An 18806-nucleotide genomic window follows, 5' to 3' on the forward strand; every position below is an offset into this window, starting at 1 on the left:
GGCCTTCATAGGTCAAAAAGACTCCTAATTATTTTTTAACGTTATTCTCTGAGTTGTCCAAACATATCCCATTAATCCAAACACAGTCCATTAATATTAAAATACTTACAACTGCTAATAAAACACACTCACTCAATCTTGCACTAAGAATCTACTGAGGACCTACTAAGTATCAAGCCCTCTAGTATACTTCCTTGTCTTTGCAGGAATATAGCAGTACACAGGCCAGTTCTCAAGGAGTTCACTTTGGAGGGGAGAAAGACAATAAAACACAAAAGTCGGGGCCTCAGATGGTTAAGCATCTGCCTTTGGCTCAGGTCATGATCTTAGGGTCCTGAGATCAATCCGTGCATTGGGCTCCCTGCTCAGTAGGGAGTCTACTTGTCCCTCTTCCACTGCCAATATCTCTGCTTGTTCTGTCTCTCTCTCAAATAAATATCTTAAAAAATAAATTAAATAAATAAGACGCACAAAAGTCAAAGAAAAGCACAATTTCAGACACTGAAACCTCTGTAAAGACAGTAAATGACCATAATTTATGTGAAAAGTATCCTAAGGGATAAATTTAAATTAGATGGATAAACATCAGTGGGTCTAACATTTGAATTGTGACCTAAATGATATGAAGCAACAAACCATGCAAAAGACCCAAGGATGAGAAAAGTTTCCAGTAAAGGGAAGTACAAAAGCTCTAAGGTAAGGAAGTACTTGGGAGTGCTCCAAAAACAGAAAAAAAAAAGGTTATTTTAAATGTAATGGGCTAGGGGTTAGATAGTACTACATGAGGTCAGAGAACTGGGTGGAACTTACGTAAGTCTTGCAAACCTGAGAGTTAAGGAGTTAAAGAGCATCTGAGAGGCTCAGTCCGTTAAGCCTCTGACTCTTCAACTGGCCTCAGGTCATGAACTCAAGGTCCTGAGACAGAGCCAAGTTGGGCTCCATGCTCAGTGGAGAGTCTACTTGAGATTCTCTCCCTCTCCCTCTGCCTCTGCCCTCACCCCCACTGCTCATGCTCTCTCTCTTTTTATTTTTTATTTTTTTTAAGATCTTATTTATTTGACAGAGAAAGACAGCACAAGCGGGCTTGTCACTAAGCAGGGAGCCCAACGCAGGGCTCGATCCCAGGGACCGGAGTCAAAAGCAATTGCTTAACCAACTGAGCCTCAGCCTCCTCCGTCTTCAAAAAAAAAAAAAGCAAGGGTTAGGTTTTAGTTAAAGCGAGGTGGAAACTACTGGAGGGTTTAAATCACAAAGTGATATAATTACAATTTGTAAAATAACTTAGCCTAATATGTAGGAAAAGATTATAAAGGAGCAAAAGAGGAAATAAAAGATCAATGAAGAGGCAACTACAGTAGTCAAACCACAGACTATGGACCAGAGTATTAGCAACAGCCGAACAGAAATGACACACTTACAGAGGGAAAGCCACCAGGATTTGTACCAGGATGAACTGACTCATACCTCCATGACTTTGCACATAAAGCTGCTCCATGACCCTTCCAATCTGTCTGCCTATAAAACCCCAAGTATCTTTTAAACCTCAATTTAAATCTCACTTCTGTATAAAATTTTCTCCAACGTGAGCAGCCCAATTGTTAAATCATCTCTATTACCAGAGATCTCTGATGTCCAATCTATCACTTACTACTCTTATTATTCATATCTTCCTCACTAGCCTGCAATGGTATAGACCCGAAAGCCAAGTCCCATTTTTTTTGGTAACTCTCCAATGACCATCTCACACGGTGTCTACCAAAAAGGCCTCCATAAAGCTCAGTAAATGTTTGCCGTACTTACCAAAATTTTTCTCAAGTTGATACACAGAGAGCTACAAAAATTGTTAGGAATCTAGTCTTGATTTTCAAAACTCCTTAAGTCAGATCATCAGATTTCCAATCTAACTTTTATCATCATCATTTTATCAGATCATCCAATTTCCAATCTAACTTTTATTCTAACCATACCTTTTGAATATTAAACTTCCATCCTTCTAGAAAAAGGAGATAAATAGAACTATATATATATATATATATATATAGAAAAAGGAGATAAATAGAACTATATAATTGGCATAATTTAACTAATAAACACAGATACTATGAATAACTACCTTATTGAAGGCAGCATAGTTTGCTGAAATGTCTGTGCAAACACTGGCAATAGCCTTTTCAAGTATATGGGTGCCATTTCTGGATCTCCTTTTGGCTCATTACATTCTTCTTCATCTTTGTTTGTATCTTTCTTTTTCTTATCATCTCCTTTATTAACTGGACACATCCAATCACCTGCAGACAAATATTGCTCAATATAATAAATTTCTGGAAATTTTTTCTTTCATGAAAAGAAAATACGATGTATCGAATTTCAAACTGTAATTATCCCTGGGGTGCCTCTGTGGCTCAGTCGGTTGAGCATCCAAATCTTGATTTTGGCTCATGGTTTTGATCTCAGGGTCATGGGGTCAAGCCCTGCTTTGGACCCTGCACTCAATGGGAAGTTTTTTTTTTTTTTTTTGGTAAGTTTACTTGAGATTCTCTCTCTCCCTCTCTCTCTGCCCCTTCCCCAACTTGTGTGTACTCACTCTCTCTCTCAAATAAATAAATATTCAAGAAAAAAAAGTATCCCTAATTACCAATAATTAAACTGAAATTAAGATACTGTATCTATTAAAGGTGCTTGTAAAAATGATACTATTCCAATTTTTTTTAGTATATGTGCTGCCAAAATTAGCACAAGAATACCAAAAAAAAATTAGTTCCACCAATGAGCTGAATCACAACTTAAGGAAATAATGGATATTCCACTTGATTCCAGAATATTTCACATTCATCTACTCAGTGAAAACTTAAAAATTTGCTCAAGGTACTTCATCTACACAATACCCAACTATTCTTTATGACATTCCCATGCCCCTTAAACTTTTGATTCTGTCATTCTGGAATCATGCACCCAGAGTCTCAAAGAACACTGAACAGTATACTATTAAAGGTTTATCAAATGTAAAAGTATATGCATACAATTACTTGACTTCATAGGAATAGTTCATTTATATAATGCTAATGTGCACCAAAAAAGCTGTATCTGTAAAAGTGAAGCTGAAAAATAATAGCAGATGGCTTGAAAGGAAAGATTTTACCACTCACCGGGAGACTGAAGAATTGCTACTACTTCACTATGGCCCCTTTCTCGAGCTTTATCTAAGGGAGTTTTCCCATCTTCATCTCTCAGATCTGGATTTGCACCATGCCGTAACAGAGTCTAGAAAAGAAAAGCATTTAATTTGAATATTAAGAATTAACACTGTTTCTTTAATATCCAACTTCTGCACTCAGACTCAGAATTACCTAAGCAGGCAGTAACTCCAAATCACTATTTTGCATGTATCAGCTATCTCAAAAATGGTCTAGCTAGATCTTTAAAAAATTGCAGATTTCACTTGGTTATTTATTAACAACTCAAATTAAGTATGTGCACATGTGAACCCATCATATTCTCCTTCAAACTCCTCCTCTCAATTTCTTCAACAGAGAGGTATTAGTGTACATTTCAAACACGGTAATCATCTTCCTCATTTCCTACATACTGCCAATTACCAAGTTAAATCAATTCTCCCAGAATAAACTACAAAATTTACATCTTAAATATGAATGATCTGTTTGCTAATTTTTAATAGACACTGGACTCTCTCCCCAACAGACTGTAAGCTCTTTTAAACAGAGAACACATCTCATGTTTTTCTTGTCACCCTCAGAACTGCAGTTTTTCTAACTTGGTTATAATATAATAGATATATCTTAACAATGAGTGAATATATACACACATCAGGAAAGTATGTAGTACTGACTAAAACATCCAACTGCTGAATTATAATAATTATTTTATCAAATCTAGGATGCCACAGATTATTAGATATAGCATTATCACTAAGAAATGAAAAAAGAAATGCCAGTCAATTTTGTAAAATGCTTTATTGTTTGAATTTTTTTAAGCTAATTGAAATAACTTTTTTAAATTTAGATTTTTTTCACACTTTTTACACTATTTATGTTGGACAAACATAAATAAGAGAATATAAATGATCTATAAGATATTCTATAACTTCAACATTCCGAGCACAATTCTTCATAATTAATATTTTTTAATTCAAAACCAACATTTGTATTTCTACAATGTTACCATGTGTGCCATAGACAGCATTAATGATGCAGCATTACTGAGTGCTCCTCTATCAGACAGGATTTTTTATTCCTGTTGCATGAACAAGTAATGCTGCACTTTCTATCTGGTCAACAGTAATTATACATTTTCCTATTTAAGAGATGTTAAAATGTGTATGGAGGGGGAAGGAGGAAAGTGGAGGTGTATCTTAGAATCATTTAAAAACAGAAGAATCTATGAAGATTAAATGATAAGACATGTTAAATACCCAAGACACTGGCTAGCACAGAGTTTAAGTGCTCAGAGAGTCCTACCTATTGTATCATTATTAGTAATAGTAGCTATCACTCACTGTAGGCTGACATATAATCAAGATAGGTTAGGGTGACACGTATAATTCATTTGGCTTCTTCTTCCTACCCTATCACTCATGACTGCAAAACAGTACAAGTCAAAAGAAAATGGGTCAATATAAAATTTATCATCCTTAGAGGCATAATTCTCTTTAGAATTTGACCTTAAAGAGAAAATCTTTCCCAAGTTAGAAAGCTAAACTGTTTTCCCCTATTTTCGTATAGTATAAAGATGACAATAACAGCAGCTACCATTTGAGCATCTACGATGTGATTACTATACTACATGTTTTTTAATGTATTTTTTCTGATTATAATAATAATCATGATATGAATGTATACACATTTATCTGAGAATACTGCAAGTCAAACTAAAGAAACTTGCCCAAGGCCAAAAAACTGTTTTGCTAATAAGCTAAAGCTTAAATCCAAGTGTGCCTGGCTTAGCAGATTAACATTGCATGTGCCAAATTACTTCACATTATGAAGATTTTAGAGACCTAGATCATTCACACATCAGGTCCAACCCTTATCATTTGACCTCTCTGAACCTTCTCAATTTTTCCTAACTATAAAAAGAACTTTCCAATGTCCTTTGCTAATCTGGAAATCAAAGATATTATCCTTCAGCAAATAAATTATCTGCTTTAATGATAACAAAAACAACACAAATATGTACAAAATTATTTGGTGCCAAGAGTAAAAAAATTGGAAAAATTAGTGTTTAGCAACAGGTGACTGGTTAAATAAATTTGCAGTATATCCACAGGGCAAGTATACAGATGTAAAAAAGCTATCTAAATGCTAATAGGAGGCAGCCCCCGTGGCTCAGCGGTTTAGCGCCGCCTTCAGCCCAGGATGTGTTCCTGGAGACCCAGGATGGAGGCCCACGTCGGGTTCCCTGCATGGAGCCTGCTGCTCTCTCTGCCTGTGTCTCTGCCTCTCTCTCTCTCTCCCTGTGTCTTCCATGAATAAATAAATAAAATCTCTAAAAAAATAATAATAAATAAATGCTAATAGGAAGAGGTCTTCAATATGTATGTAATATGTTATATTTTGTATTAGAAAAAGAGAGAATAAACATATATATTTCTTTTTGTTTGTATCTATGTTAAGAAATACTAAAAAGATAAATAAAACATGCTTACCTACAGTGAACAATGGGGAATATGGTGAATGGAGATGGCATGGAAGAATGACTTATCATCAAAATAAAAGTTTTTATATCATTCTAATTTTGGAACCATGTAAATGTTAAATATTAAATTAGTAATTTAAAAACCTGGATTTTACCTTTGCTACTTGAGGTCTTCCAAAACATGCAGCATAATGTAATGATGATGACCTTTGACCCCTATTAACATCAGCACCTCTTTCACAAAGAAATTCTACCTGTAAAATTATGAAGAATCATAAAGTTGCCTTATTAATAGTTCTATCTTTATTTAAAACATGAGCTTTTATATATTAGCTTACCATTTCCTGAGTTCCAAAAGCAGAGGCCCAGTTTAATAGAGTCTGACCCACATCATCCATAAAATTTACTTCAAAGGCTGGAAAAGTTTCAAGGAGAAAAATAAATTTTTAAAAATCTAACACAGTAATACTGAACTTTTCTACAATGGGAACCATTTAAAAATTATTATTAATAGTCACTAAATACAGAATCAATTTTAAACATTTGGATCAACTCTATAGTAGTTAATAGTCCACAAACAAATTCTGCTAAGAAAAGATATTCTAAAATTTTTAAACCACTGAGGATTCACAAGGCTTTAGGCCCTTAAAAATAAAGATAAAATAAGAAGAAAAAAAACCAAAAACCTAAATATATAACACAATTCAACAGGGTACTAGTTTCCTTTATTCATTTCATTTACTCTGTTAATAGGCATTTACTCAGGTCTTACCATGCACCAGGCCGATAATTATATACATGGGGAGAGGAAAGGGTGCAGAGGTGGTTGGTGGCCTTTCTATTATCTGGCCCAACTGCTAATAATACTGGTCTAAAATCTAGAAACTAGAAATTGCCTATATAATTCCTATCTGTTTTCTTTTTATATTTTAAAAAATATTTTCCAACCTCCTGTGTCAATTGCATCTATAAGTGCATCGGTATCTTTACTTCGAATACAGTCTATAAGCTGCCGATGTGAGCGCTCCCCAGAGCTATCCAATCTCCGAAGTCCTGGGATTCTGCCTGTAGATCCAGCACTAGACTTTGGCAAAGCTTTTCGTCCTTCAAATAATAGCACCAAGAGAAGGTCAACCAAACGCATGGTATCAAGCACACATCTTTCATCACCCTGCAATGCACTTTCAATTGAATCTGGAAGTTCTGACCTCAGGAGATCCTAGAAACGGAATGGGAGAACTGTTTAATATATTTACATTATGCAAAATACTTTTACTGAAAGATTAAAAATCACATATTCAAAAACATTCTTACATGTGTGACTACTGGAGAGCCTCTGCAAAGTGTTGAGAGCAGGCTTACAATTGTTGACACCTGGTTACTCAATTTGGAATCTGCAGCCGTGGAAGGTGCTCCTGCAGTGCTGCGACCAGGTTTACAAGCTGATGATGGCCCTGATACAGTACCACCAGCAGCAGCCATGCGAGATAACAGCTCCTCAGTTAATCCATGCTTGGCTAATGGAGCTGGGTCAACACCACGACGGGTAAATCGGTCAGCTAGTGATGCAAAGCACCGTAGGGCTCCATCTGAAACCTAATGATGTAAAGAATATGCATATAGATAAAATGTTCCTAAAAAGGGTACTGCTAATTTCATTACTGAGATTTAAGAATGCCAGCTATAGCAACGATATAAGGCATATAATCTGCCTAGATTTTAATCCTGGGTCCACATTCTGCCCAACTGTATGACCTCAGGTTATTACTTAACTGCTCAAGGCCTCAGTTCCCTTATCTGTAAAATGGAGATAAAAGTACCTATAATTCACTGTCCAACCTTAAATAAGATGACATACATAAAGAATCTAGATGGACAGTAAAAGCTCAATAAATATTAACTATTATTATGAACAATTCTGCCAAAATATCTATGAATATCAACCAAAAATAATTAACAAAATAGTAAAAAGGCATTTAAAAGTTTTATTTTCTAAAATCTAATTCAAAAAAAAACTTTACACATAAAAGATTTTAAATACTGTGTTATTTTACTTCAGTGAGAACTATCTCTTTAAGTCAGCAACTTGTGCTGAGTCAACAAATCACACTGAGCATAATGCAGCTTTAAAAATTATGTATTTCTGAAACATTTAAATTAAAAAAATAAACATATCACTTCTATAACTTAAAATGTCTCACTGCCAAAACAAAGATTACCATACAGAAATATGAAATGAGAAAAAAGAGAAAATGGAATTACCTCTAGTTCATCAAGTGAAAAGCTGAAATAACAGTGTATCAGAGTTATAAATAGGAGACACTATAAAATCACTTTTTGAATACAAAGTATATAACAGGGATTTATTTACCTGATGATCTTCATGTTTTAATAAACTAGACAGAGATTCCACACAAATTTCTAAAGAAGAATCTTGAGGTTCCATCTTGCCACAGAGTCTTGATACCACAGCCATGGCAGAGTGCAAGGTATCTTTATGAACCAAGTGTCCACTGTCACGAATGAAGGTAAGCACACAATTCAAACCACCAGCCTCAAACACTGCTCCTGATTCTCGAGTACATATCAGTTCTAACACCTACAACAGTAAATGAAAATTAATAAAAGAATGCAGTAAGTCCAATTTTAATTTTCTAGCATCACAGAAAGCACAACATGCTTTACAAATTTATTAGTAGTCACATTTTAAAAAGTAAAGCAAAACAAATTTATTTGAATATATTTAATTTAGCCAATGTATGTAAGGCATCATCATTTCAACATGTTATCAAAGTTAAAAAATGAGCTATTTTACTTTCTAAAAAGTTTTTACTTTAATTTATTTTAGAGAGGGGGAGAACACAAGCAGGGGAAAGGGCAGAGGGGGAGAGAGAGAAAATTCCAAGCCAACTCCTTGCTAAGTACGGAGCCTGACACAGAGATTGATCCTATGACCATGAGAGCACAACTTAAGGAGAAATCAAGAGTCCAATGCTCAACCACCTGGGCCACCTAGGTGCCCCAAATTCTTTTATGTATTAAGTCTTCAAAATCCCAAGTATATTTTATACTTACAGCATATCTTAATTTGGGGTAGCCACATTTGAAATATAAATATGGCTACCATATTAGACACTAGGTTCAGATGGTGAAGCCTGCATAGTAAGTTAAGCAACTAAAGTAACTTAGCAGAAGTTTATACAGGTCTTACACATTAAATAAATAAATAATGCTTGCTATTACATTCATCATCCTCACACTCTAGGAATGTTAAAACATTAAAAATTAACTCTTATTTCCAAATTATGCTGATGCTTAAGGGGTTCGGGTAGAACACTAAAGAGTTAACAGAGTCCACAGATCTTATGGACATAGCAGAAAATTTAGATTTTATTCTTTAAGCAAAAAAAGTGCTTGGGATACCTTTGCTCGGGTCATGATCCCAGGGTCTGGGATTGAGCCCCACAATGGGCTCCCTGCTCAGCAGGGAACCTGTTTCTCCCTCTCCTGCCCACCCCCCGCATCCCGCTTGTGCACACACTTTCTCTGTCAAATAAACAAATAAAAGCTTTAAAAAAAAAAAAAAAAAAACTTGTTTTAAGAAAACTGTTTTAAGCAGAAAAAGATGATATTTCCAGTTAGTAACTGGGAATGGGGCATAGGGAGAGTGTAGAGGCAAATGTAAAAATAAATTCAAGCATTAATATTCAAGAGAGAATGATAGCTTAACTAAGGTAATAACAACAGAGACAAAAGGAAATAAACTAGAAAATCACTTCATTAATAACTACATGTATGGAGAGGAAAAAAGGAAATAAAGGATAAAGCACAGGTTTCTGCCTAGAGTGACTGGGTGAATTTGATGCCAATTATCAAAATAACTGAATCTGCAGTAAAATATTATTAATTCAAACAGCTGGTTGGAGCTATTCAAAAAGCCTTTGAATATGGAGTCTGGACCTCAAGAAAGAGGTCAGGTCTAGAGATAAGATGTGAGGGATATATACAAATGAATGGTATTAATGCTGATAGATGAGATTATCTAAGCAAAGTTATAGTTTTAAAAAGGTAAAAAAAGAAAATACTACCATTTAAGAATAATAACAATAATCAGAAAAGGGAACAAAAAAAGAGCAGGGTATGAAAGACAAGAAAGTTTGAAATTATTATTATTATTTTAGAACTACTTGATGAACACATTTAGATTTTACATGATTTTTTATTTGTGATTCTTATTTCATTCTTACTATGATTCTGCTGCTCTGGGTCAGCAGTTTTCAAACTTTCTGCCTCAGGATCCCTTTATAGTCTTATTATCGAGGGGCCCTCAAAGAGCCTTTGTTTATGTAGGTTATATCTATTTATCTTTACTATATTAGATATTAAAACAAATTTAGAACATATGTTTACTTGAAATAAGAAACTCATTATGTGTTTAACATACATTTTAATGAAAATAATTATTTCCTGAACAGATAGAAACTCAGTGAAAATAGTAGCATTGTTGATAAGAGATCCTCATATTTACTTCTGCATTCAGTCGGTTACGGTATCACATATAGCTTTTCATAAATTCAAGTAGTTCTAATAAACTACTGACCCAGTGCTGGTGCTTTTTAAAGTCACATAAAATTTATAATTAGTCCCAACAGGAATAAAACAAAAGAGCTACTCTAAAGGAAGTACAGAAAAATAGTTAAATTCATGGGCCCACAAACCAGACTTCCTAATTTCAAACTCCTACTCTTCCAATAGTGTTCAAACTCCTACTCTTCCGATAGTGGAATCGTGGCTCTGCCACGAATTATCTGTATCACCACCAATCAAGTTAGTTAACCGCAATATGCTTGAAATTTTTTCAAATAAAATATAGAAATGCTGATATTAGCAGCACCTGCCTCATATAAAATTGTTATAAAGACTAAATGAGGGATCCCTGGGTGGCGCAGCGGTTTGGCGCCTGCCTTTGGCCCAGGGCGCGATCCTGGAGATCCGGGATCGAATCCCACGTCAGGCTCCCGGTGCATGGAGCCTGCTTCTCCCTCTGCCTGTGTCTCTGCCTCTCTCTCTCTCACTGTGTGCCTATCATGAATAAAAAAAAAAAAAAAAATTAAAAAAAAAATTAAAAAAAATAAAGACTAAATGAGTTAACACATGTAAAGTGTTTAGTATAATGTCTGACTCTGATAGTATTAGCTGCTGTTATTACTACTTTCATAAAAAATCATTTTGGCTAAGAACAGGAATAACCTATCTCAAAAGCTACAAGAAACCCAAGAACCAGCACAAAAGAGCAGTATCACTGACCTACAATTTTCTTTTCCTAAACTTCTAAGATTTCTTTTCCTAAACTTTATGGGATCTTTTTTGGTGCCACAAGGACTGTGACTTCCACTGTTGTCAACCACTCTCAATAAAGTAAGAATAATGAAAAAAATTTTCTTTTTTTAGTGAAATGTATTTTTTATTCTCTAGTCATCTTCAAATGGGCCAATAAATACTTAAAACTTACCTTTACACACTGTTCAGCTAAGTCTCTGCTAGTCCTGTTATTAAGTTCAACCACAACTAAACGATTACAAAGTGCTTTTATAGCTCCATCAACCCCAACAATCCTTCGGGTGCATTCTGCAGATACATCCAGGTAGTACGTGATGGCACGAGCTGTCACTTCTAACACATTGTCTGGAGCACTTTCATCAAGAAAAATTTTGCAGAGGGCTGGTAAGAAAGTGCGAGGAGGACATCTGTAGAGAAAAAAATCGTATTACACCTAAAAAATCGTATTACTAAATTCTTCACATCAAAGTATTAACAAAATAATAAATAAAAACTGTAACAATGCATCACATTCAATACTGTGTCTGATGTGTACTAGGTAATATTTCTCACATTGCTTTCCTTTCCAGAATACTCACATGCTGAAAATATCAAGTTATCAACAGTTTAAAGTAGCAGCATTAACTCAAAATCTTGTTTAAAAAAAATTCCTATTCAATACTCAGTTCAAACATCAACTGCTCTGTAAAACCTTCCCTAACCTCCTCAAATCACTAAGTGGTACTTTCATGTTCCTAGAGCCTATACAAACAGTACTCACACTATTTAATCTATCACTTTATTTCTTTATTTACCTTAAAAGGTTCTGAAGGCCAGGAACATTGTTTAATTCATGTTTTACTGGGAATAAGTGCTGACCTGGCATTTAATAGGTAAGGATAAAACATACAACATCTTTGTAACCCTTCTGGTCCTGTTTCCTCATTTGTAAAGCAAAGACAGTATCTAAAAAATATCTACTTTATGTATGATATGAAAGTTAAATGAAATTATACACGTTAAAACAGTTCAGTACATTGGCACAATATTAAACTAACTGACTTTAGCTCTAACTTTTCTCTTATAAATAGTCTAATACCTGCTATATAAACCCATATAAGACGACAGTTCGATCAAAAGCAGAATTTGTGAGGTACCAATAATATTCTCTATATTTTATCAACACTTGAAATATAAAAACTATAATGTACATTTAGTAGAAATCTCAATTATATGATATCAAAAACAGAATTCTAAGTTTTATGCACAAATTAAACTTTAAATGGGCTACAGATAACACAAAACGTAGTGCTCTAAATGGTCTAGTGGAATTATTTTTCCTCCAAATTTTAGGAGTATATTATCTTTAGTAGCTTTCTAAGACTGTCTATGTGAACATCAAAATAACTATTATGTATCTACTTAATCAGAACTTAAGGAGCCTGGCATCAGGAATATTATCAAAGATTTTAGAACAGTTCTTGCATTCAATGACTGACCAGTCATTGATTAAACACAGGTGGTTTTTATTAGTCCACAACACTGGCAAGCTACGTCACACAATCACCTATAATTTTCCCAAAGAGGAAATGTTTTGAGGCTACACTGTAGGAGATAGGCCTCTAGCTCTCAGGTAAGATCAGAAGACTAAATAGTCCATCAGAATCTTTTTTTTTTTTTTTAAGATTTTATTTATTTATTCACAGAGATGCAGAGAGAGATCGGCTGCGCCACCAGGGCTGCCCTCCATCAGAATCTTAAAGTACTTTTGGCGCTGTCTACCTATGCATATATAATAAACTGAAGAGAAAAAAAGAAACTATAAAAATGTTAATGCTGCTGGAGAACAACATGGTCTTAAAAACTAGTTTGGGTTTTTTTTAGAAAACAGTAGTTTTTGAATAAGAATAAAATGTTGAAGCTGATCGTTTTCAATTCAAATAACAAGAATGGGTCCACCATATACTTTACATTAAATATTTTAAGAAATGGGGGCACAGGAGGGGTGGCTCAGTCTGTTGAGTGACCTACTTGGTTCTGGCTCAGGTCATGATCTCACGGGTCATGAGAATGAGACCCGCCTAGGGCTCCAAACTCAGCAGGGAGTCTGCTTGAAGATTCTCTCACTCTGCCCTCACCCAACCTGTGTTCTCCTGCTCTCTAAAATAAGTGAACAAATAAATCATTTTTTTAAATTTAAAAACAAAAATAAATAAAATAAAAATTTTAAATTATTCATCTTTTTTTGAAGATTGATTTGAAGTGGGCACCTGGGTGGCTCAGTCAGTTCACTGTCTGCCTTCAGCTCAGGTGATGATCCCAGGTCTTGGAATCAAGCCCCACATTAGGCTCCCTGCTCCACAGGGAGCCTGCTTCTCCCTCTGCCTCTATCTCTCTTCCGTACTCTCATGAATAAATAAATAAAATCTTAAAAAATAAATAAACAGGGGCAGCCCCGGTAGCTCAGCGGTTTAGCGCCGCCTTCAGCCCAGGGCCTGATCCTGGAGATCTGGGATCGAGTCCCATGTCGGGCTTCCTGTGTGGAGCCTGCTTCTCCCTCTGCCTGTGTCTCTGCCTCTCTCTCTCTGTTTCTCATGAATAAATAAATAATATCTTAAAAATAGAAAAGGAAAGGAAAGGAAAGGAAAGGAAAGGAAAGGAAAGGAAAGGAAAGGAAAGGAAAGGAAAGGAAAGGAAAGGAAAGGAAAGGAAAAGAAAGATTGGAGAGAGTGTGAGCGTGTGGGGGGGAAGGGCAGAGAGAGGGGGAAGAGTTTTGCGTTTTTTTTTTTTTTTTAAATAACGAATGTGTTTTTATTTCTCTCCTAACTTTTAAAATGTGAACATTCTGCAATTTAGTCATTGGCTTTACTTCCAGGTGACTTCTTCCCTGGGTCTCAATTCCCTTCTAAACAACAAACTCTTATTCCAGAAGGCAGTTTGCTTTTCATCATTCTTTCTGTCTAGATAACATCAAAGGACAAACCCCAAAGGCACAAGTATATGTACCCAGTGGTCACAAACAATCTGAATTACGTTCATCTTAAGTGCTGCAGCCTGGGTACCACCAACAACCCCGCGACCAAAGAGAGGGAGTTTTAAGCAGACTCCATGCTGAGCCACTGCAGGGCTCAATCTCATGACCCTGAGATCACGACCTAAGCTGAAACCAAAAGTGGGACCTCAACTAACTGCACCACCCAGGCGCTCCTTCAACTAACTTCCTTATCCAGTACAAAAACTGCACACCAGGACACCTGGGTGGCTCTGCGATTGAGCCTTCACCTTTGGCTCAAGGCGTGTGATCCCAGAGTCCTGGGATCGAGTCCCACAACGGGCTTCCTACATGGGTCCTGCTTCTCAGTCTGCCTATGTCTCTGCCTCTCTCTGTCTCTCATGAATAAATAAAAAATCTTAAAAAAAAAACAAAACCACACCAAAAAATAGAAAGAGAAATGTTTAGTATAACTTTCTATATTTCATGGGGAAATGTAACAGTTGCCAATTTGGGGAATAACTGTTCTGTGTTCCCCAAAATATGACGGATCTCCTGAACAAGTATGGATAAGGACCAGTTTAAAAAAAAAAGTTCTAAACATAGTTTCTCAGGTTTTAACTGTGATCAATTTTATTTCTGAGAGAAAAACAAAGATGGTCTGCAGACATAAAAACTTATTTTATATCCAGTATAATGAAAACCTGCTTTGTGAACTTTATAAAGGTATAGTAAAAAAAAGTCTAGTGTACGACTGGACAGGAAAAAAAATTGTTTTTGTGGCTCCTGAGTTACTTCTTCAACGATGAGAAGGTATTTAGACATATTCATATACAAAATCACTAATTTTTCAGTTTAGAACCAAAGCAAATTACAACATCTCATGAATACAAATTAACTAAAAATAGGGCAAAAAGGTATGGGAAACACCAATATTAATGAATAAGCTCTAAAAAAGCACAGAATTGTTGAAAGAACTATACTTACATTACTTAAAAGTTCATAATGAACCAAGACAAATCACTAACAAGTATTGTGGATATCCTGCTTTAAAACAGCCATTGTAGGGACTCATGGATGGCCCAGTCAGGTGGTGAACTTTTAGTCTTGGGACAGCTCATGATCTCAGGGTCCCAGGGCTGCTTCAGGATTCTTCCCCTAACCCCTCCCCCCCCCCCCCCCCCCCAGCACACACTCTCTCTCTCTCTCTCAAATAAATAAATCTTGAAAAACAAAACAAAACAAAACCTGGAGGGTATCCCTGGGTGGCTCAGTGGTGGAGCGCCTCCCTTCAGCCCAGGGTGTGCTCTGGAGTCCCGGGATCGAGTCCTACATCAGGCTCCCTGCATGGAGCCTGCTTCTCCCTCTACATGTGTCTCTGCCTCTGTGTGTGTGTGTGTGTGTGTCTCTCTCTCATGAATAAATAAATAAAATCTTTAAAAAAACAAAACAAAACAAAACAAAAACTGGCCACCACTGTAATATAAACAGGTAATACCTTAAAATGTCTCTTCAGTTGTTCATCAGGGATTTCCCCCCTTCTTATCTGCTTTTCTTTTACATATAGTTGACAAAAATTTCTTAGTATCATTTTCAAAGAAACCCTATGTTGATAGATAATTCAACTCAGTCTTTGAATTCAACCTGAGCTTTATGGTTATTCAATAGCACTTGCCTACCTTATGAGTAAAATCCTCAAGTCTCTTGCTTTTTTTTTTTCAGGCCACTACCACAACCACATCTGAATCCATGTCAACAGGGGGTAATTAGGAAACAAGATTTACATAATCAAGAAAACTAAGGTCATTATAAATTTGTAATCACCAACCTTAAATGAGCATAATGTCCAATAATTCTGCTACATTTCTTCCACAGTCTACAATGAGTATTTCACACTTTTTCTTCAATTTTCTCTTATCTTGACTCCGTTGGGTTTTTTTCTCTTTTTTTTTTCCCCTTGATTTTTTTCCATCTGGCATTGGCCCTGAACTCCCTGCTTTTCTCTCTAGTTGGTCTCATCAACTCCCTTTGTTCATACATCATGGATGTAAATCTCATCCGTATACCATGAAAACTCCCAAAATGCTACCTCCACCCCGTAACTCAATCCCTATCTCTACTTAGAATGATCACAGGCACCTTAAAAAGAGTAGGTATAGGTACCTCCCTAAGAAGCCTGCACAAAAACCAGCTCACTACCCATTCCCAATTATGTTCCTTTTGGGTAGTTTCAGAGCACTCAGTGAAACCCATCTATCAAAAGTATCCATCAAACTACATTATATTTTCCCATTCACCTGTCTCATCAATGAAAACATGAGCTACTAGAGAGCAGAGTCTGTGCCTTATCTGTTTTCCTACAACCAGACTCAGACTTGTTATCTAGTGGATACTCAAATATTTGAAGAATATACAAAATACATATAAATATATGAATATAATTCGTCTCGAGAAATTCAGTTTAATAGGGAGAAAGATAACGTAATCAAGTAAAAATAAATGACTATAATAAAAATCTAAAAGAAGAAAAAAATAAAAAAATCTAAAAAGTATGTTCATAAAAAGTTCTGAGAGAGAAAATTCAACATAGGAGATTTGGGGAAAGGAAGACCTCACAAAAAAGGAAGACATTAAAAAAAAAAAAAGGAAGACATTTTATCTAAATCAAGGTATTCTTCATTTTGGAAAGTTATTACAAGGATCTGAGATAATGGGTATAAAATGTTAGTACAGGGCTCAGGACATAAAAAATGCTTGATAAACCACATGGTAGAAGTTGGCTGAGCAGAGAAGCCCCTTATATTCCAAGTAAGGAGAATAGCATGCGCAAAAGATGGAGACTTGAATTACATGATGTTGCAGGTTGCATTTTCCAATAATATCCATAACATTATCTCCATTCTACATACCCATATTTTCTTTTTTTTTCCCCTAAGATTTACTTATTTACTTATTTACTTTACTTATTTGGGAGGGGGGAGGCAAAGAAAGAGAGAGAGAGAATCCTCAAGTAGACTCCCCACTGAGCATGGTATCAAACACGGAGCTTGATCCCAGGACCCTGAGATCACAACCCGAGCTGAAATCAAGAATTGGATGCTTAATCAACTAAGCGACCTAGGTGCCCCTCAAGTTTTTATTTCAATTTTAGTTAATATATAGTGCAATACAGATTTCAGGAGTAGAATTTAATGATTCATCATGTGATTATATATTGGTAAAGCTTTTTTAGATGTCAAGTCAGGGAGCCATCGGGGTGGTTCAGTCAGTTAAGCATCTGCCTTTGGCTTGGGCCATGGTCTTGGAGTCCTAGGATTAAGCCCTGCATTGGGCTCCATGCTCAGTGGGAAGTATGCTTGTCCCCCTGCCCCTCCCCTCCACTTGTGCGAGCTCTCTCAAATAAATAAAATCTTAAAAAAAAAAAAAAAAAAAGAAGCCAAATAAGTTCAATAATATCCATCAAACTAAAGACAAACAGAAACACTTCTGAGAATCTTCTCTTCCTAAATACAGTTGACCCTTGAACAACATGGGGGTTAGGGTCATTGACCTCCCCATTACCCAAGTCCGCTTGCAATCAGAAATCTGTGTATAGCTTTTGACTCCCCAGAAAGTTAACTACCTATAGCCTCCTGTTAACCAGAAGGCTTACCACAGAATAAACAGTTACTGTATAGTACTTATTAAAAAAATAAAAATTCCATGTGTAAGTGGACCTGTACAGTTCAAACCCATGTTGCTCAAGGGTCAGCTGTACTGGTACAGGCATGTAAATATATACCTTCAAGATTGTTCAACACTATTTCAAGTAGTAAAAAACTGGAAACCAATGGTGAATAATGTATGGCTATTCACTATATTGGATGTTATGTTGACATTAGAAACATTGACCTAGGTTTATTTATATTAATGTGGGAAGGTGGTCACAGCATTATTAATTAAAGAAATAAGCAAATTATAGGATACTATTTGTTGGCTTTTAGTTGGGACCTCTCCTCAGTTTGTTAATAGGAACACCTATTAGTCTTGTGATGTGGCTACTTGGCCTTCTTCACAGTATGGTGGTTGTGTTGCAAAAAGCCAGAGTCCCAAGAGAATCCAGTAGAAACTTTTGTTGGCTCAGCTTTAGAAGCCACACAGCAGTCACTTTTACTATACTCATAAAGCTGGCCAGATTCAAGCAGTGGGAAAAAGAGGCCCTCTCAATGGGAATGCGTGTCAATGTCACATGAAACAGAATATATGGGAGGATGCCTGGGTAGTTGAGTTGGTTGAGCATATGACTTGATTTCGGCTCAGGTCATCATCTCAGGATTGAGAGATCAAGGCCCTTATAGGGGGCGATGGGTGTGGATCCTGCTTAAGATTCTCTTTCTCCTTCTCTCCATCCCAGCCTCCAGCACATACATTCTATCAAAAAATAAATAATAGAAAATAAGTTGAGGGGATCCCTAGGTGGCTCAGTGGTTTAGTGCCTGCTTTCGGCCCAGGGCATAATCCTAGAGTCCTGGGATCAAGTCCCACACTGGGTTCACTGCATGGAGCCTGCTTCTCCCTCTGCCTGTGTCTCTGCCTCTCTCTCTCTGTGTCTCTCATGAATAAATAAATAAAATCTTTAAAAAAAAATAAGTTGAAACAAACAAAAAGTATAATCCCAGAAGCATTTTCAAGATTTTTTTTTTCTTTGACAGAGAGAGACAGAGAGAGCACAAGCAGGGGGTGCAGTAGGCAGAAGAAGAGGGAGAGACAGGCTCTACACTGAGCAGAGAGCTGGACACAGGGCTTGATTCCAGCCCCTGCGATCATGACCTGAGCTGCAAATAGCACTTAACCAAATGAGCCA

The 18806-nt window shown here is 36.2% G+C and overlaps 1 protein-coding gene and 1 pseudogene across 5 annotated transcripts in view; both read right to left on the reverse strand.

Moving 5' to 3' along the window:
• The window catches only part of HECTD1 (HECT domain E3 ubiquitin protein ligase 1), a 93644-nt gene that overhangs the window by 57517 nt on the left and 17321 nt on the right, over window positions 1-18806 (reverse strand). For all 5 annotated transcript variants that reach the window (XM_038544397.1, XM_038544396.1, XM_038544398.1 and 2 more), the window contains exons 3-10: window positions 11165-11399; window positions 8024-8251; window positions 6967-7248; window positions 6601-6871; window positions 5991-6067; window positions 5808-5906; window positions 3147-3261; window positions 2114-2288 (exon numbers count right to left, since the gene is read on the reverse strand). In XM_038544397.1, coding sequence (XP_038400325.1) covers window positions 2114-2288; window positions 3147-3261; window positions 5808-5906; window positions 5991-6067; window positions 6601-6871; window positions 6967-7248; window positions 8024-8251; window positions 11165-11399 — 1482 coding nt within the window. The remainder of the gene's footprint in view (window positions 1-2113; window positions 2289-3146; window positions 3262-5807; window positions 5907-5990; window positions 6068-6600; window positions 6872-6966; window positions 7249-8023; window positions 8252-11164; window positions 11400-18806) is intronic.
• LOC119872970 lies at window positions 13837-15714 on the reverse strand (annotated as a pseudogene).

The sequence above is a fragment of the Canis lupus genome, chromosome 8, assembly GCF_011100685.1.
Source record: "Canis lupus familiaris isolate Mischka breed German Shepherd chromosome 8, alternate assembly UU_Cfam_GSD_1.0, whole genome shotgun sequence".
NCBI lineage: Eukaryota > Metazoa > Chordata > Mammalia > Carnivora > Canidae > Canis > Canis lupus.